The sequence below is a fragment of the Hippocampus bargibanti genome, linkage group LG07, assembly GCF_051943395.1.
Source record: "Hippocampus bargibanti isolate YZ-2025 linkage group LG07, ASM5194339v1, whole genome shotgun sequence".
NCBI classification, from domain to species: domain Eukaryota; kingdom Metazoa; phylum Chordata; class Actinopteri; order Syngnathiformes; family Syngnathidae; genus Hippocampus; species Hippocampus bargibanti.
In genome coordinates this window covers 3,840,411-3,856,273 of record NC_142740.1, presented here as the reverse complement: position 1 = coordinate 3,856,273, position 15,863 = coordinate 3,840,411, and the positions used below count along the sequence as shown (strand labels likewise).

Genomic DNA, 15,863 nt, shown 5'->3' with positions numbered 1-15,863 from the left:
GTAATAAGCGGTACTATCGATATAACCGATATCGATATTACAAGACTTTACTGTATTTGCTAGCCCACTAGCTTGCTATCTATTTGAGTTACTTGCTGATATGTATGATTATTATCGGCCTTTTTCTCCCTCATAGTCGACGCAACAAGCCGAGACTCGCTGCCTAATGTCATCTTCAACTCAAAAACTGTGCTGATCTATAAAAAAAGAGCCATTGTGCATCATTTACATCAAAAATGCAAAAATATATTGTAAAGGAGCGTCAGCGCAGAGCGCCGATGCGGATGCATAGAACTGTCGCGGCTTGGAATTGAAGAGGATTTATGTTCGACAGGAGATAACAGCTTCATGTAACAAAGAGGGTGCAGAAAGTCCTTAAGATTAAATAACTGTCTTTGTGTTGTCATATTATTTTGTTATTTAGTTTTCTGTTGTTGTTTTGACTTCAAGATGGTGCCGCAAGAGTGGCTGCCTTGACAGCAGCTCCTGTATTTTGTTTTTCTACTTCTTCTTTTCCTTTCCTCTAAATTTCATCACTTTGATGCGATGAAATGTCAATTTCTCCACTGCAAGACGAATAAAGGCTAATCCAATCCAAAACTGTGCCTGCCTGTGTACTCAAGGTGCTTTATTGGTTGTCCTCCAGGAGCTTGACAGCCTCTTGGAGGTCTTCCACGGCAGCGTCCACGTCCTCTCTGGTCGTCCCGTGGCCCACGCTCAGTCGTAGGGCATTGGAAGCCACTTCGGGGGGTACGCCGCAGCTCAGGAGTATGGGGGAAGGCCTGACGGATAGCACACAGAATAGTCGCGTGAGTCAATTGGATTTTAAGATTGACTGTTGTCAAATACAGTGATACCTCGGTTTACGAACCCCTTGGCTTACGAACTTTTCGGTTTACGAACGTTAAATTTATGAAAATTTGACCTTGGCATACAAACTATTTTTCGGGATACACACGGAGCTGCCACAATAAGTGATGTGGCTTTCGCAAACGAGCCCGTTCTCCTAACAAGAAAATGGCAGCCGGGTTGTTTTGGTCCTCTATTCCCCGCGCCCAGTCGTCGGTTAAAGCCACGTGATTGGTCAAGAACGCAGCATTGAGAGGAAGGGGGGGGGCGGGTTACAGACAGAGAGAGAGTGAAGCCATATTCAAAAAAGAAAATGGCAGCCGACATTTTTTTCGTCCTCTATTCCCCGCCCCCAGTCACGGTTAAAGCCACGAGATTGGTCAAGAACGCAGCAGTGACGGGAGGTGGTTTAAACATTAAAGAGACAGGCAGACGACAGAGAGAGAGAGCAACAAAATGGATAGAAAACAGTGAAATTTGGACTCCTTTCAACTTTGATAGATCAAAAGCAGAGTGTAGACTGCAAGGTTAAAATTCCCATCAATCAGGCTCCACAAATAACCCGCACGAGCCATCTGTACACTTGATGCAAAAAGCTATCAACCCAGCTAAATAGAACACAATTGATGAGGAACTAGGTAAAATTATCGCAGAGAAAGCACCTACAAGGGATTATTCCTCAAGATGGTGAAAGAAGAAGGTTACGTTCCTCATCAAGTGTTTAATGCCGATGAAACCGGCCACTCCATTCCATCAAGCCATCAACGACCATCACAAAGGTAAATAAAACGACTTTATTATACAGTAGTTTATTTATTTAATTATAATACTAGAGCACATTTATTATACATAAAATAAAGTATATTTTGTGTATTTTAAGTCTGAAAAAATTAGAATGTAAAAATTATGTTTGATGGGGTACTGGGAACGGATTATTCTCATTTTAATGGGTTCCTATGGGAAATTAATTTTTGGGATACACACTTTTCACCTTACACACTCTGTCTGGGAACCAATTAAGTTCGTAAGACAAGGTATCACTGTAGCATCAATTGGTCTGAACCACAGCGAAGTGTAGAAAATATTCTCAAAATTGGACTTACCTGTATTATTCCGTCACTTCAAAATAATGTTTTATTTTCTTTTAAGAATCAAACTGAAAAGTCCATCAAACGAAACAGGAAAATTTCACAAGCCAAATACATCACCGTCTCCATGGTCTGAATGGCAGGCGGCGCCCACGCTGGCCAGCAGCTTCTTGCAATGAGACAAAACTCGCCAGCCTGTGACAAAATGGAAAATCACAAGTTTTTATTTTTATTTTTTAAATGATCCCAAAGCAGAGAAGGATACCTTGTAAGCCTGAACCCAAGATGGACACGTTACAAGTGTTGGGTAAGCGATCAGAACCCTGGAAATGGTTGTTGAAGTGCACCTTGTCTTTGAAGACGGCCTATCAGGGAAACATGTCATGAATGGAACCGTCATTAAACCATTCGCGCACCCTCCCAAAAAAAATAACATTAATTTGTGACATGATTTCAGGTAACATCCGACTTACGACCGGCGCGAGTTACGACCACCTGTACTTACGACCATGACCGCCAGACCCTATTTTTTTTATTGTAATTCTACACCTGGAAACCTAACACGTTAGCAGCCGGCAACGCGTACTACATTCATTTTTTGAATTAAAAGTTGAAATGAGGGCGGTTGTCCAAAATACAATACAATGCAATACATGCAAGCTTTTTATTAGCTATCCATTAGCTACCTAGCTAGCTATTAGCTGGCTAGCTGTGGGCTATCTGGCTTTCTCTTTTTTGCTATACAATAGCTAGCTAGCTAGGTAGCCTTCTGTCTATTTGAGTTACTTCCGGGTTGTGGGAACGCTTGCGCCTGTGGCTGCCGCTGCTCACCCACAGAAAAACTTATCCCGTGACTGTAAAGTGACCTTGAGCGTTTTGAAAGGCGCTTATAAATGAAAGTGATTATTATTATTATTATTATTATTATTATTATTATTATTGTTATTACTATTATTGTCATTTAAACGTCACGTTGACCATTTTGAATGGATTTCGACTTACGACCGTTAGAGTTACGACCGTTTTGTCAGAACGGAACCCGGTTGTAACTCGGATGTTAACTGTATAATTGTTTTTAAATGATGAAAATTACATTTTGCAGTGATACGGGTGGTGACAAATCTGAAATTGGAATTTCATGTTGATAGAGAATAGACGGAATAGAAGTTATCATAGTTTCATGCTTAGAAGGTCCACAATGGAAGCACAGAAAATCTGGGGTCAATCTGAGGTAAACAGACACAGCCTGTTAAACTCTCATCTTTATGTAGGAGATCTGGCCTTGGACCAATTTAGGACTTGGTAAACTCCTTCACAGGAAGAGGTCAGTAGCCCGGTTACAAATCTATTACTTCATGTGAAGGACAACCAATTAAAATGTCTACATTCTGTTGGTTTATGGATGTCGGTGCTTGGGACGTCCAGGGCTGTGGTATTCAAATCAAGAAGACTATGTTTTACTAATGTATCACTTAAATTTGCATATACTCTCAATAAATAGCTTGGCAGAGGGCGGTAAAAGACAATTTTCCTGTGGTCGAGCCTTTGTTCACAGTGTCCGAACAAATATCTTTGTTGAAACAAATATTACTAATTTGAGATTTTATTTTGAAACCATATCGAAACTAACCTTGAGGCGTTCCTCCAGATATTCTCTTACGTCCAGCATGTGCCTTTGGTAGTCAAGCAGCCGATCTGTCACCAGTTCAGCCGCCTCGTTGGGGACAGACACACAAAAAAAAGGAACAAATAAAATAATAATCACACAACAAGTATAAAGGTAGTATTTAAAAATACTTTGAAAGTTAATTGGATGACTTTATAGTGGGAATAATAAAATAAATAATAATAAAAAAACAATTTAAGCCCCACATTAACCCATTTAAGCGTGTTCATATGAACACAGATAAATTCATTTTTTTAAAATCAAAATAAAATCAAAAAGAGTATCAAATAGGTTCAAATGGAGTATATAATTAACAATAATATAATTATATAAACAAAAGCTCTCTATTTGCTATTTAGCTGGCGATCTATCGAGCTAGCTAGCTCTCTATTTGCTATCTAGCTAGCTAGCTATGTGTTAGCTAGCCAGCTAGCATTCTATCTATTCGAGTTACTATTGGGTTGAGTGAATGCTGGCGTGTGTGGCTGCCGCTGCTTACCCACAGAAAAACTTATCCTGTGACTGTAAAGTGACCTGGAGAGTTTTGAAAGGCGCTTATAAATGAAATGTACCATTATTATTATTATGATTATCATCATTACTATGATTATCATCATTATTATGATGATTGTTATGATGATGATTATTATGATGACTATTGTGATTTTTATTATGATGATTATTATAATTTTATTATGATTTTCATTATTATGATGATTATTGTGATTTTTATTATTATGATGATGATTATTATAAAATAAAATAAAATAAAATAAAATAAAATAAAATAAAATAAAGTAAAATAAAATAAAATAAAATAAAATAAAATAAAATAAAATAAAATATCCCTTCCAAATTGTTTTGATGAAGAACGAAACAGACGTCAGACAAAAGTGGGCGAGTGCGCCGTTCAAAGTTGAAAATGATCGAATTCGAATATTACATAATTTCCACACGGTGAATTTTGTGCAGAGTCTCATGTGAAAAGTTAGTTATCCAGAATAACACACACTGAAACAAAAAGCTTTTACTTTATATATTACAAAGAAATGGACAATATTTAATTTGTAATCTTCCTTTTTTTGGGGGACATCAGAACTGAAAAAAAATACAGTAAAATCTCGTTATATCGATATCGGATATATCGATAGTCCCGGTTATATCGATACTATTTCTATGCACGCACGGAGAAAATTACATGGAAACAGGGTCGGATATATCGATAGTCCCGGTTATATCGATATTTTTTCGGACTCCCTTGAATATCGATATAACGAGACTTTACTGTATTTAACAAGGAGTACATCATTGAAAAGTAAAACTAAATACATACCTTTCCCAGTCCAGCAATCATCGGAGTGTTTTCTGTGCTGTCATGTTTAAAAACAAAGACAAATGAATTTATGAGTTTAATTAATTAATTTGGGCCTTCGCTCATCTTTTTTTTTTTGGATTTACGATGAAAAAATGTCATTTTTTCATTTAAAGGACAACCGACGTCATGTTTTTGTTTTTTAACTGACATCAGAAAAACGTTTTATAGCATCTAAAATACCCAAAACACGCAGTATGATATTTTTAGTCAAATGCAAAACACCAATAAAAATGACTTAAAGTGTCCAAAATCTGCAAAAAAATTGGGCATTTTCAGAAAGTCCCGCCCCCCAGTTCGTGACATGAATCAAAACAATGGCTTTGGATTCGGAGAATATGCTTTCTTGTTACACATCCAGTTATGAATATGATTCAAATAGTTCTGAAGAGGAAAGCATACATGTTTGCAATCGATTAAAGAATTATATGTGCCATTTTGAGGCAACAATGGAGTAAAATCTCTCACCCAAAAAAAAAGAGGCACAAAATGGCGACCTCCAGTGGCCAGTTCCGCTTCCACAGGCTGATAAATTCCTTATATGGAGCTTGGATGCCCTCTTCTGGCGGCTTTTGGGTGCAACACGGTTCTCAGACCAAACATGTACAGCAAAATACATTGACGTGATGGAAGGACTGCTACAATGTGTCTTTTTTTCGGTCAGGGGGCGGTCCTTTCGTGACGTCACGTACGGACTCGTCACCAACTCAAAAACAAGACTTCCTGAATATTCAGAGCGAGTCTTAAAACGTAAAATATAGCTATATGCAGTGGAATCTTATTAAAATACGCTCCGTAGAAGTCATTTGAAGCCATTTTACAAATTATGGACACAACTTGTCCGGAGACGTCGGTTGTCCTTTAAAGATACAACAAACCGTGTTATTTTCTAAAAATAGCTAGGTGGTTAGCTATCTAGCTAGCCATCTGTTGGCTATCTATTAGCTGGCTAGCTAGCTTTCTATCTATTTACTTGTCCGGGTTGAATGCTCACGATGTGACTGTAAAGTGTCCTTGAGAGTTTTGAAAGGTGATTAAAAATGAAATGTATTATTATTATTTAATTTTAAGCAGATTCTTTACTTACAGAAAGTGTAGGTATTCCAATATTATTATTATTATTATTATTATTATAAATACCATCTCAAAACCCACTTATTTAAAATTGCATTTTCTGTGTAGCTTTATCTCTGGTTTCTATTCATAATTGTGTTTTAGCTACTTATTAGCTATCTATTAGCTAGCTAGCTTTCTATCTACTATTTGAGTAACGTCCGGGGTAAGTGAACATTGCCGCGTGTGGCTGCCGCTGCTCACCCACAGAAAAAAAAAGTTATCCCGTGACTGTAAAGTGACCTTGAGAGTTTTGAAAGGCGCTTATAAATGAAATGTATTATTATTAAAATCTGTTAGCTGGTTGCTATCTCAGCACTTATCAAGGTTTGATATTGTTGTACTTGGAACCATTTAAGAAACGGACATTTGGAAGCAAAATAAAATAATAATAATCATAATAATAAGAAATAATAGTAATAATAAATTATATTTTAAGCGTTTTTCAAAGCTCTCAAGGACACTTTACAGTCACAGACAAGCACAGGTACTATAATAAATAAAATACACAATAATGTACAATTGCAGTATCATACCCAGGTCGAAAGTTCCTCTCCTGCCCACCGCCAAAGAGCATGGAATAGAGTGGCGTTTTCACGCCGAGGCCGTTCACAAAAAGCACACCGATGCGGGGCCCGTAAAACTAAAGTGCAAAAAAAGTGCAAAAAAAGCTTGTTATCAGATGCTTTGTGAAAAAAATACAAAATAAAAAAAAAACCTTGCCACGCTACAATACCTTATGACCCACGACGGTGAGGTAATCTACACCCAGCTCCTTGACGTCCACTGGGATCTTCCCCAAAGCTTGAGCGGCGTCCGTGTGGATGAAGACATGCGCACGGCCATCTTGTTGCCTCAGTGAGCGGAGCCGCTGCGAGATCTCGCGGATGGGCTGACATCCGAATGGATGGATCATAGAAGGAGAGTCTTTGTTGAATTTTGGGTAAGCGTCCTTGAAAGTTATTGCGCATCCTCTTAGAATCAATCCAACTTAATGTGTATATGTGTGTGCATATATAGTATATACATATATATGCTTATACATTTCATTTATGAGCGCCTTTCAGAACTCTCAAGGACACTTTACAGTCAATTTTTTTTTGCGGGTGAGCAGCGGCAGTCACACGCGACGGCGTTCACTCAATCCGAAAGTCACATAAAGTAAAACAAACTCCCAAACTCTGGAATTGTCTTCCACCCAACATCCGCAATATTGACTCCCTCCTTATTTTCAAGGCTCACCTCAAAACCCACTTGTTTAAAATTGCTTTCAATGTATAGTTCTATCTGCTATTTTATTATGTATCATTTTACTTATGGTTTTATTGTTAAAAAATTAAATAGAAAATAATATGACAAAACAAAGAAACAGTCATTCATTCTTCAGCACTTTCTGTACCCTCTTTGTGACATGAAGCAGTTCTAGATGAAAGATATATACACACATACATGCACACATATATACATACACACACACACACGCATGAATGCAATATATATACACACACACATGCACACACACACACACACACACACACACACGCATGAATGCACATATATACACACACACATGCACGCATGCACACACACATACATGCACACATATATACATACATACACGCACATACACATGCACACATATAGACATACACACACATGCACACACACACACACACACACACACACGCATGAATGCACATATATACACACACACATGCACGCATGCACACACACATACATGCACACATATATACATACATACACGCACATACACATGCACACATATAGACATACACACACATACATGCACACATATATACATACATACACACATACATACACATGCATGCATGCACATATATACACACACACACACACACACACGCATACATATATGCATATACGTATACACACATATGTATATACACATACACATATATACACACACGCACGCACACACACACACGCATGCACACATGCACACATATATACATACATACACACACATACACACATACATACACATGCATGCACGCACACACACACGCATACATATATGCATATACGTATACACACATGTATATACACATACACATATATACACACATGCACGCACGCACACACACACACACGCATACATATATGCATATACGTATACACACATATGTATATACACATACACACATATGTATATACACATACACATATACACACACACACGCATGCACACGCACACACACACACGCACGCACGCACGCACGCACACACACACACATACACGCACGCACACATATATACATACATACACACACATACACATACATACACATGCATGCATGCACATATATACACACATGCACGCACGCACACACACACACACGCATACATATATGCATATACGTATACACACATATGTATATACACATACACATATATATACACACACACACGCACGCACACGCACACACACGCACACACACATACACACAGACATACATACAGGTCACAGCCGACTTACGACCAGTCCGACTTACAACCACCCGTACTTACGACCACGACCTACAGACCCTATTTTTAACATTTTAAGAAGGGACGTTTGCGAGTCATTTAGCCTTCGAGTCTCTATTCAACATTTTGAATGGATTTCGATTTACAACAGTTTAGTCGGAACAGAATGTCGTCGTAAGTTGGGTGTTACCTGTACATAGATATGCATACATACACACACATATATGTGTGTGTATACAGTAAAGTCTCGTTATATCGATATAGGTTATATCGATAGTACTGCTTATTACGATACTATTTCTATGAACGCAAGGAGAAAATTTACATGTCGCAGGATCGGATATATCGATAGTCCGGTTATATCGATATTTTTTCCGACTCCCGAGAATATCGATATAACGAGACTTTACTGTATTTCGATTTGTGTATTTATTTACACACTTGTTCGTTTCTTATATGTTTTAACTTATTTATTTATTTTATGTGCTGGCATTTGCAGCAATACATCTGATTTAAAGCAAAACAGCCAACCTGTTGAATTCTGGACGTGGGTCCTTGAGCATTTTTTTTTTTAGATAATTACCCAATTGTGTGTTGATTGGTGAAACCGACGTCTTTGAACGCAACTTGTTTTTTTCCTACCATGATGATGCCCGTCTCATTGTTGGCCAGCATGATAGACACCAGGCAGGTGTTGGGGCGCACGGCGCCGACAACGTCATCTGTCTCCACGCGGCCCGTTATCTTGGAAACCGGGATTGAGGTAAAATCTGGAAAAGGATATTCTCGTATTTTTTAAGAAAAAAAACTGAAGGCGATTCAAATCATAATAATAATAATGATAATAATATGAATACATTTCTTTTCCAAGCGCCTTTCAAAACTCTCAAGGTCACTTTACAGTCAGAGGATAAGTTTTTCTGTGGGTGAGCAGCGGCAGCCACACGCGCCAGCGTTCACTCACCCCGGAAGTTACTCAAATAGATAGAAAGCTAGCTAGCTAAAAGCTAGCTAATAGCTTGCTAAAACACAATTATAATTAGAAACCAGAAATAAAGCTACACAGAAAATGCTATTTTAAATAGGTGGCTTTTGAGATGGCATTTATAATAATACTAATAATAATACTAATAATAATACAAATAATAATACTAATAATAATAATAATAATAATAATAATAATACAATTCATTTTTAAGCGCCTTACAAAACTCTCAAGCTCACTTTACAGTCAGAGGATAAGTTTTTCTGTGGGTGAGCAGCGGCAGCCACACGCGCCAGCGTTCACTCACCCCGGAAGTTACTCAAATAGATAGAAAGCGAGCTAGCTAAAAGCTAGCTAATAGCTAGCTAAAACACAATTATAAATAGAAACCAGAGATAAAGCTCCACAGAAAATGCAATTTTAAATAGGTGGCTTTTGAGATGGGATTTATAATAATACTAATAATACTAATAATAATAATAATAATACATTTCATTTCTAAGCACCTTTCAAAACTGTCAAGGTCACTTTACAGTCACAGGATACGTTTTTCTGTGGGTGGACAGCGGCAGCCACACGCGCCAGCGTTCACTCACCCCGGAAGTTACTCAAATAGATAGAAAGCGAGCTAGCTAATAGCTAGCTAAAAACACAATTATAAATAGAAACCAGAAATAAAGCTACACAGAAAATGCAATTTTAAATAGGTGGCTTTTGAGATGGCATTTATAATAATAATAATAATAATAATAATAATAATAATAATAATAATACATTTCATTTTTAAGTGCCTTTCAAAACTCTCAAGGTCACTTTACAGTCACAGGATACGTTTTTCTGTGGGTGGACAGCGGCAGCCACACGCGCCAGCGTTCACTCACCCCGGAAGTTACTCAAATAGATAGAAAGCTAGATAGCTAATAGATATACAGATAGATAGCTTGCTAGAAAGCTAGCTAGCCAGCCAGCTAAATAGCTAGCCAGCCAGCTATCGTCAGCGAGCCAGCTATATAGCTAGCTAGCCAGCTAATGAATAGACAATAGATAGCAAATAGCTAGCTAGCTTTTAGATTTGAAGGTGGGAAGAGAATCAATGTTACGATCAATAATCGTATGAGGTTCAAGATGTTCTTTAAAAGATTTTTAAAAAAGGCTGTTTAAAAAAAAGTTAGATTCAAGAGATAAATAGATTTGGTTGTCGCTGTACTCGTACCGACTTTCAGATGCTCGGCCGCCAGTTTAACCGAGTCGTGCTCAACATTGGAAGTGATGACGTGCGGCCGGCATCCGTCGTCTCCTCTTTTGGCGTCACGTTGCCTCCTCCAGAAATGCTCAACGGCGGTGTACAGCACCATGTTGTTGGACTGGAATGAGTTCCATTTGTTTTAAGATCTTTCCAGTTCTCAAAAACACCAGTCGGGAATGCGTCGGTGTTACCTCGGTTCCGCCCGAGGTAAAAACGATATCCTCGGAGTTGCCTCCGATCATTCTTGCCACGTTCTCTCTGGACTGTGTAATGATGGCCTTTGCGGTTAAGCCTTTGAAGAGCAAATTGGAAAAAAAAAGTACAGCGATACCTCGGTTTACGAACTCCTTGATTTACGAACTTTTCAGTTTACGAACGTTAAATTTATGAACATTTTACCTTGGCATATGAACTATTTTTCGGGATGCACACGGAGCTGCCACAATGAGTGATGTGTCGTTCGCGAATGAGCCTGTTCTCCTTACAACAAAATGGCAGCCGACTATTTTTGTCCTCTATTCCCCGCCCCCAGTCTTCGGTTAAAGCCACGTGATTGGTCAAGAATGCAGCAGTGAGCGGAGGTGGTTTAAACATTAAAGAGAAAGGCAGACGACAAAGAGAGAATGAGAAAATGGATAGAAAACAGTGACATTTGTACTCGTTTCAACTTTGATAGTTCAAAGGCAGAGTGTAGACTGGAAGGTTAAAATATCCCATCAATCAGGCTCCACAAATAATCCGCACAAGCCATCCGTACACTTGATGCGAAAAGCTATCAATCCATCTAAACAGAACACATTGATGAGGAACTAGGTAAAATTAGCGCAGAGAAAGCACTGAAAAGGGATCATTCCTCAAGATGGTGAAAGAAGAAGGCTACGTTCCTCATACCAATAGCATAGCACATTTATGAAATATAAATAAAGAAAATAAAAAAATAAAGAAAATAAAGATGATTCTGATTCTGATTCTGATAAAATAAGGTATATTTTGTGTAGTTTTAAGGCATAGAAAATTATAAAGTAGAAAATTATGTTTTACGGGGACCTGGGAACGGATTTTTCTCATTTTAATGGTTTCCTATGGGAAATTAATTTTCGGGATACACACTTTTCGCCTTAACACACTCTGTTTGGGAACCAATTAAGTTCGTAAGCCAAGGTATCACTGTACATTTAATTTGTGGAGATAAGAATTGTAAAGACCAGAAAGAACTAAACAGTTTGAAAATTGATTATTTTAAATGATGTTTTTAATTACAGTGATACCTCAGCTTACGAAGTTAATTGTTTCCCAGAAAGGTGTTTAAGTGTGTCTTCGAAACATTACTTCCCCATAGGAAACTATTAAAAATGGGAATAATCCGTTTCCAGGTGCTCATAAAACATCATTTTCTGTTAAATAAGCCACAAAATATACCTTATTTTATGTATCATGAATGTGCTATTGTATTGTAATTAAAGAAATAAACTGTACTGTATCATAAAGTCGTTTTATTTACCTTTGTGATGGTCTTTAATGTAGTTGCCTCTTGACGATATCCGGGTGAAGTTGCTGTGCTTTATCGGCGATAATACCCTCACTCACAATGTCCCCTGCTAGGTGCTTTTCGTTAATCAAAATCAACAGAAGTTTTTGAACCTCTTCTATGGCCTCAAACTGTTGCTTAGACAATACAGAAACACCCTTAGCCACACGTAGCTCAACCTTATGCTCAACCGTAATTTTCTTGTGTGTCCACTTCGGCCTAACACTAGCATGTAGTGGGGTCTTTTTCGGTCCCATAATAGCAGAAGTACTCCAATCGATAACAAACCACATCTGCACTCAAAGAAAGTGGGTGTGGAAAAGTAATCCGGCAGCCACAGTGGCGCTGTTCGTCCATGCGGTTTGGTGTTCTTCCGCCGAAAACTAGTCCGCCAACCACCCTGGCGCTCCGTGTGTTTCCCAAAAACTAGTTCATATGCCAAGATTATACTCTTGCGAATTTAATGTTCGTAAGGCGAAAAGTTCATTAGCTAAAGCGTTCGTAAACCGAGGTATCACTGTACCTTTAAATTACAGTCTCTGTAAAAGTAGCCTCACCTGCAACATGGGTGCTACTCGGGTTTCCCCAGGCGTCACGCATGGCCTCGTAGGTGGCCCGGATCACTTCAGGCGCCACTGGCGTTGTAGCATTGTAGTCCATGTATATGCTAAATTAAAATGATTGTTAGCAATTAGCATTTGCAGTGATTTTGACATTTATAGCAGTTTTCAACGTCCCACCTGCTCTTTTCGGCGTTACGAAAGTCTCTTCTATGTCCGGGCATGGTGTCACCTTTGCATTGACTGGACATAAGGAGAAAAAGTACTTTTTTGTAAAAGTACTTTTGTGTAAAAGTGCTATTGTGCCCAACTAAAGAAAAATCACAGTGTCCACTGAACGAAAAGTAAATAAAACGCGGCAAAAAATGTCATACTTCTTTACTTTGTATTTAGTCACGCCGTTTTTGAATTGTTTAACCTTAACTACACTGTTATAGATTGCTTCATTTTAAATAAAAAAAAAACAACAAACGGATTTCTTGGAGAGGAAGCTGTAACCCATAAACATTTCTGTTCATGATTTTCAATACACAATTTAAAATGGCATTAAAACATGTTTAAAACATATACATTCAGAATACGAGTGTCAATTAATGTCTCGTCAATGATGACACATTGTGAAACTGAAACAAATGAAATGAAAATACACAAAAATTATGGCCGAGATATTATATAAAAGTGACACGACGACTTTACGAGTGAAAATATGTTAACTCCAATTTACATGTTTTAAACGAGTTTTATCGGTGGATACAGTGGGTGACGTGAGGCGAGCTAACACAATTTTTGCCGTATTTTTGCCGTAATTTTCGATAACCGTAAATTATATTCAATATCGACGAGCCGAGGCAGGTTAATATACTCTTCATCTCTGACCTTGTCAAGTGATGTAAACTTGTACAGGCGAAACTTTTACTGCATTTTGCTACACTCGCGTCAATCATCTACTAGCAAAGCGCAAATTGAGGAAATGTATACAGAGCGTCTCTACTAGGGTTGCCAGGTTTGACGGATTCACCTAAGGAAGCGTTTTTTTTTAAAACATTTGTTTTTTTATGCAACCAACACACGCCTTTTGATTTAATCAATATATTTGTATTTAAAATAAGCGATATGTATAAAATTCTATAAATAGAATAACGAGAAAACGTCGTAACGTAGCCGTGGGAATGGGAGTTAATATCAGGATCTGGCAACTTACTCGTGATGTGTCGTTTGCGAACGAACTGGCTCTTGGAGCCGGATCTCTGAAGTGTGCGAAGAGAGCCGGTTCCTAATAAGGAGCCGACTTTTTTTGTCCTCTATTCCCCGCCCCCGGTCTTCGGTTAAAGCCGCACGTGATTGGTCGATATCCATGGTAGAGGAGGGAGGGGAGAATTATAGACACACGGAGCAGTGAGGAGAAGGGTGGAGGGGGGATGTTAGGGGAGACAGGTGGACAAATGTTATTACATTATGCTGTTATTATTATTCAATTATGATTTTTTTTTTACTAGTTGGTATGATAGCATTATTAATATGAAAAGCAATTTAGTGACAGCTGATCAGACCAGAGTAACCACAGGGAAAGTAAAAGTTAGCATCCATTAACTCACATATAAATCAAGCCATATAAATAAAAATATTTGATATAGTGTATTTTTTACATGAGTAATTCGTTTTTCACATAATGTTACATGATTTTTTTGGTCGTTAATTAAGCAACCCAAAAAAAACAAGAGCCGTTTAGGAGCCAAATGCGCCGATTCTTTTTAGTGAGCCAAACCAAAAGAACCGCCTCTCTGAAATGAGCCGGAATTCCCATCACTACAACGTACATAAAGGAAATGTTGCCCAGATAAGCAAAGTTTTAATACGTGTAATACCACATATACCACTTCTCGTATTTTTATCAGTAGTTTTTAATTCTTAAAGTTAAAATAAGTGTATTGTTCTCAAAACGTAACATACAGTAAAGTCTCGTTATATCGATATCGGATATATCGATACTATTTCTATGCACGCACGGAGAAAATTACATGCAAACAGAGTCGGATATATCGATAGTCCCGGTTATATCGATATTTTTCGGACTCCCTTGAATATCGCTATAACGAGACTTTACTGTAACTTAAATACTAGTGATTGTTTCGTGTACCACTAGAGGACGCTCGCACAATAACAGTCCAAAACTGGGAATCACGATTGGTTTCTTACGGCGACCTTTTTCTTTCAGAACAACGAAGAAACAGTTTGATTTTACAGAAATTTCTTAAAATCACCGACACCATCTACATGTTGCATCATTATTTTATTTTTATTCCATATATGATGTTTTGGTGCAAATACACACACACACCCACAAACATTTGGACGCTTTACTTTCCGAAAAAAGACAAATTGAGCTCTGGCCCCCTTGATGATCTGATACATACCGTTCACAGCAATCATGTTTATTATATACAATGCAGTGTGTTTTTTTTTTTTTTTTTTGAGAAAGCAGAAAAAAAGAAATGTGGAAGCACAAAATGGCCTTTTTTCCATTCAGAGCCAAAAGAGATAGAAAATCAATGTGCGCAAATGTCTTAATAAATAACAGTGGTGCAGTCTGAAAGTGGGGGTGTACGCATACACAAGCACTTAAGGAGTAGTAGGAACTTAAAAATGTGGTTTGTACATTCAGTGTTACGTCTGTGTAAGCTCTGAGTCGTACAGTCGTGGGGTCCATCGATGAAAAGGTTTCTTCAGCCGTCATCTGTACTTCTTTGACGTTTCGCTCCTTATCCGAGAAGCTTCGTCAGCGAACTAAAATTTGCTGGTAGCAGTGTTGAATGACAACAATGTGCCGATGTGACACGCACGTTGTTTTAAATTCGGAGATAATTTCGTGAGAATTATATGATAGTTTTTTTGGGGGGGAGCATGCACTCAGGTTGTCTGACCTGACGCATAACTCGGGTCATAGGTGA

General features: G+C 38.1%; 1 protein-coding gene across 1 annotated transcript; it reads right to left on the bottom strand.

Moving 5' to 3' along the window:
- Window positions 1-224: 224 nt before the first annotated feature.
- Window positions 225-13,930, bottom strand: scly (selenocysteine lyase). The gene is made up of 13 exons (XM_089001346.1): window positions 13,792-13,930; window positions 13,096-13,158; window positions 12,913-13,022; window positions 11,019-11,119; window positions 10,795-10,945; window positions 9,239-9,366; window positions 6,825-6,980; window positions 6,625-6,731; window positions 4,937-4,973; window positions 3,568-3,651; window positions 2,203-2,302; window positions 2,060-2,132; window positions 225-785 (listed from the first exon to the last, which is right to left on the bottom strand). Exons 1-13 carry the CDS (start codon window positions 13,857-13,859, stop codon window positions 629-631), a joined length of 1,335 nt encoding a protein of 444 aa, XP_088857472.1. The 5' UTR covers window positions 13,860-13,930; the 3' UTR covers window positions 225-628.
- Window positions 13,931-15,863: the final 1,933 nt, after the last annotated feature.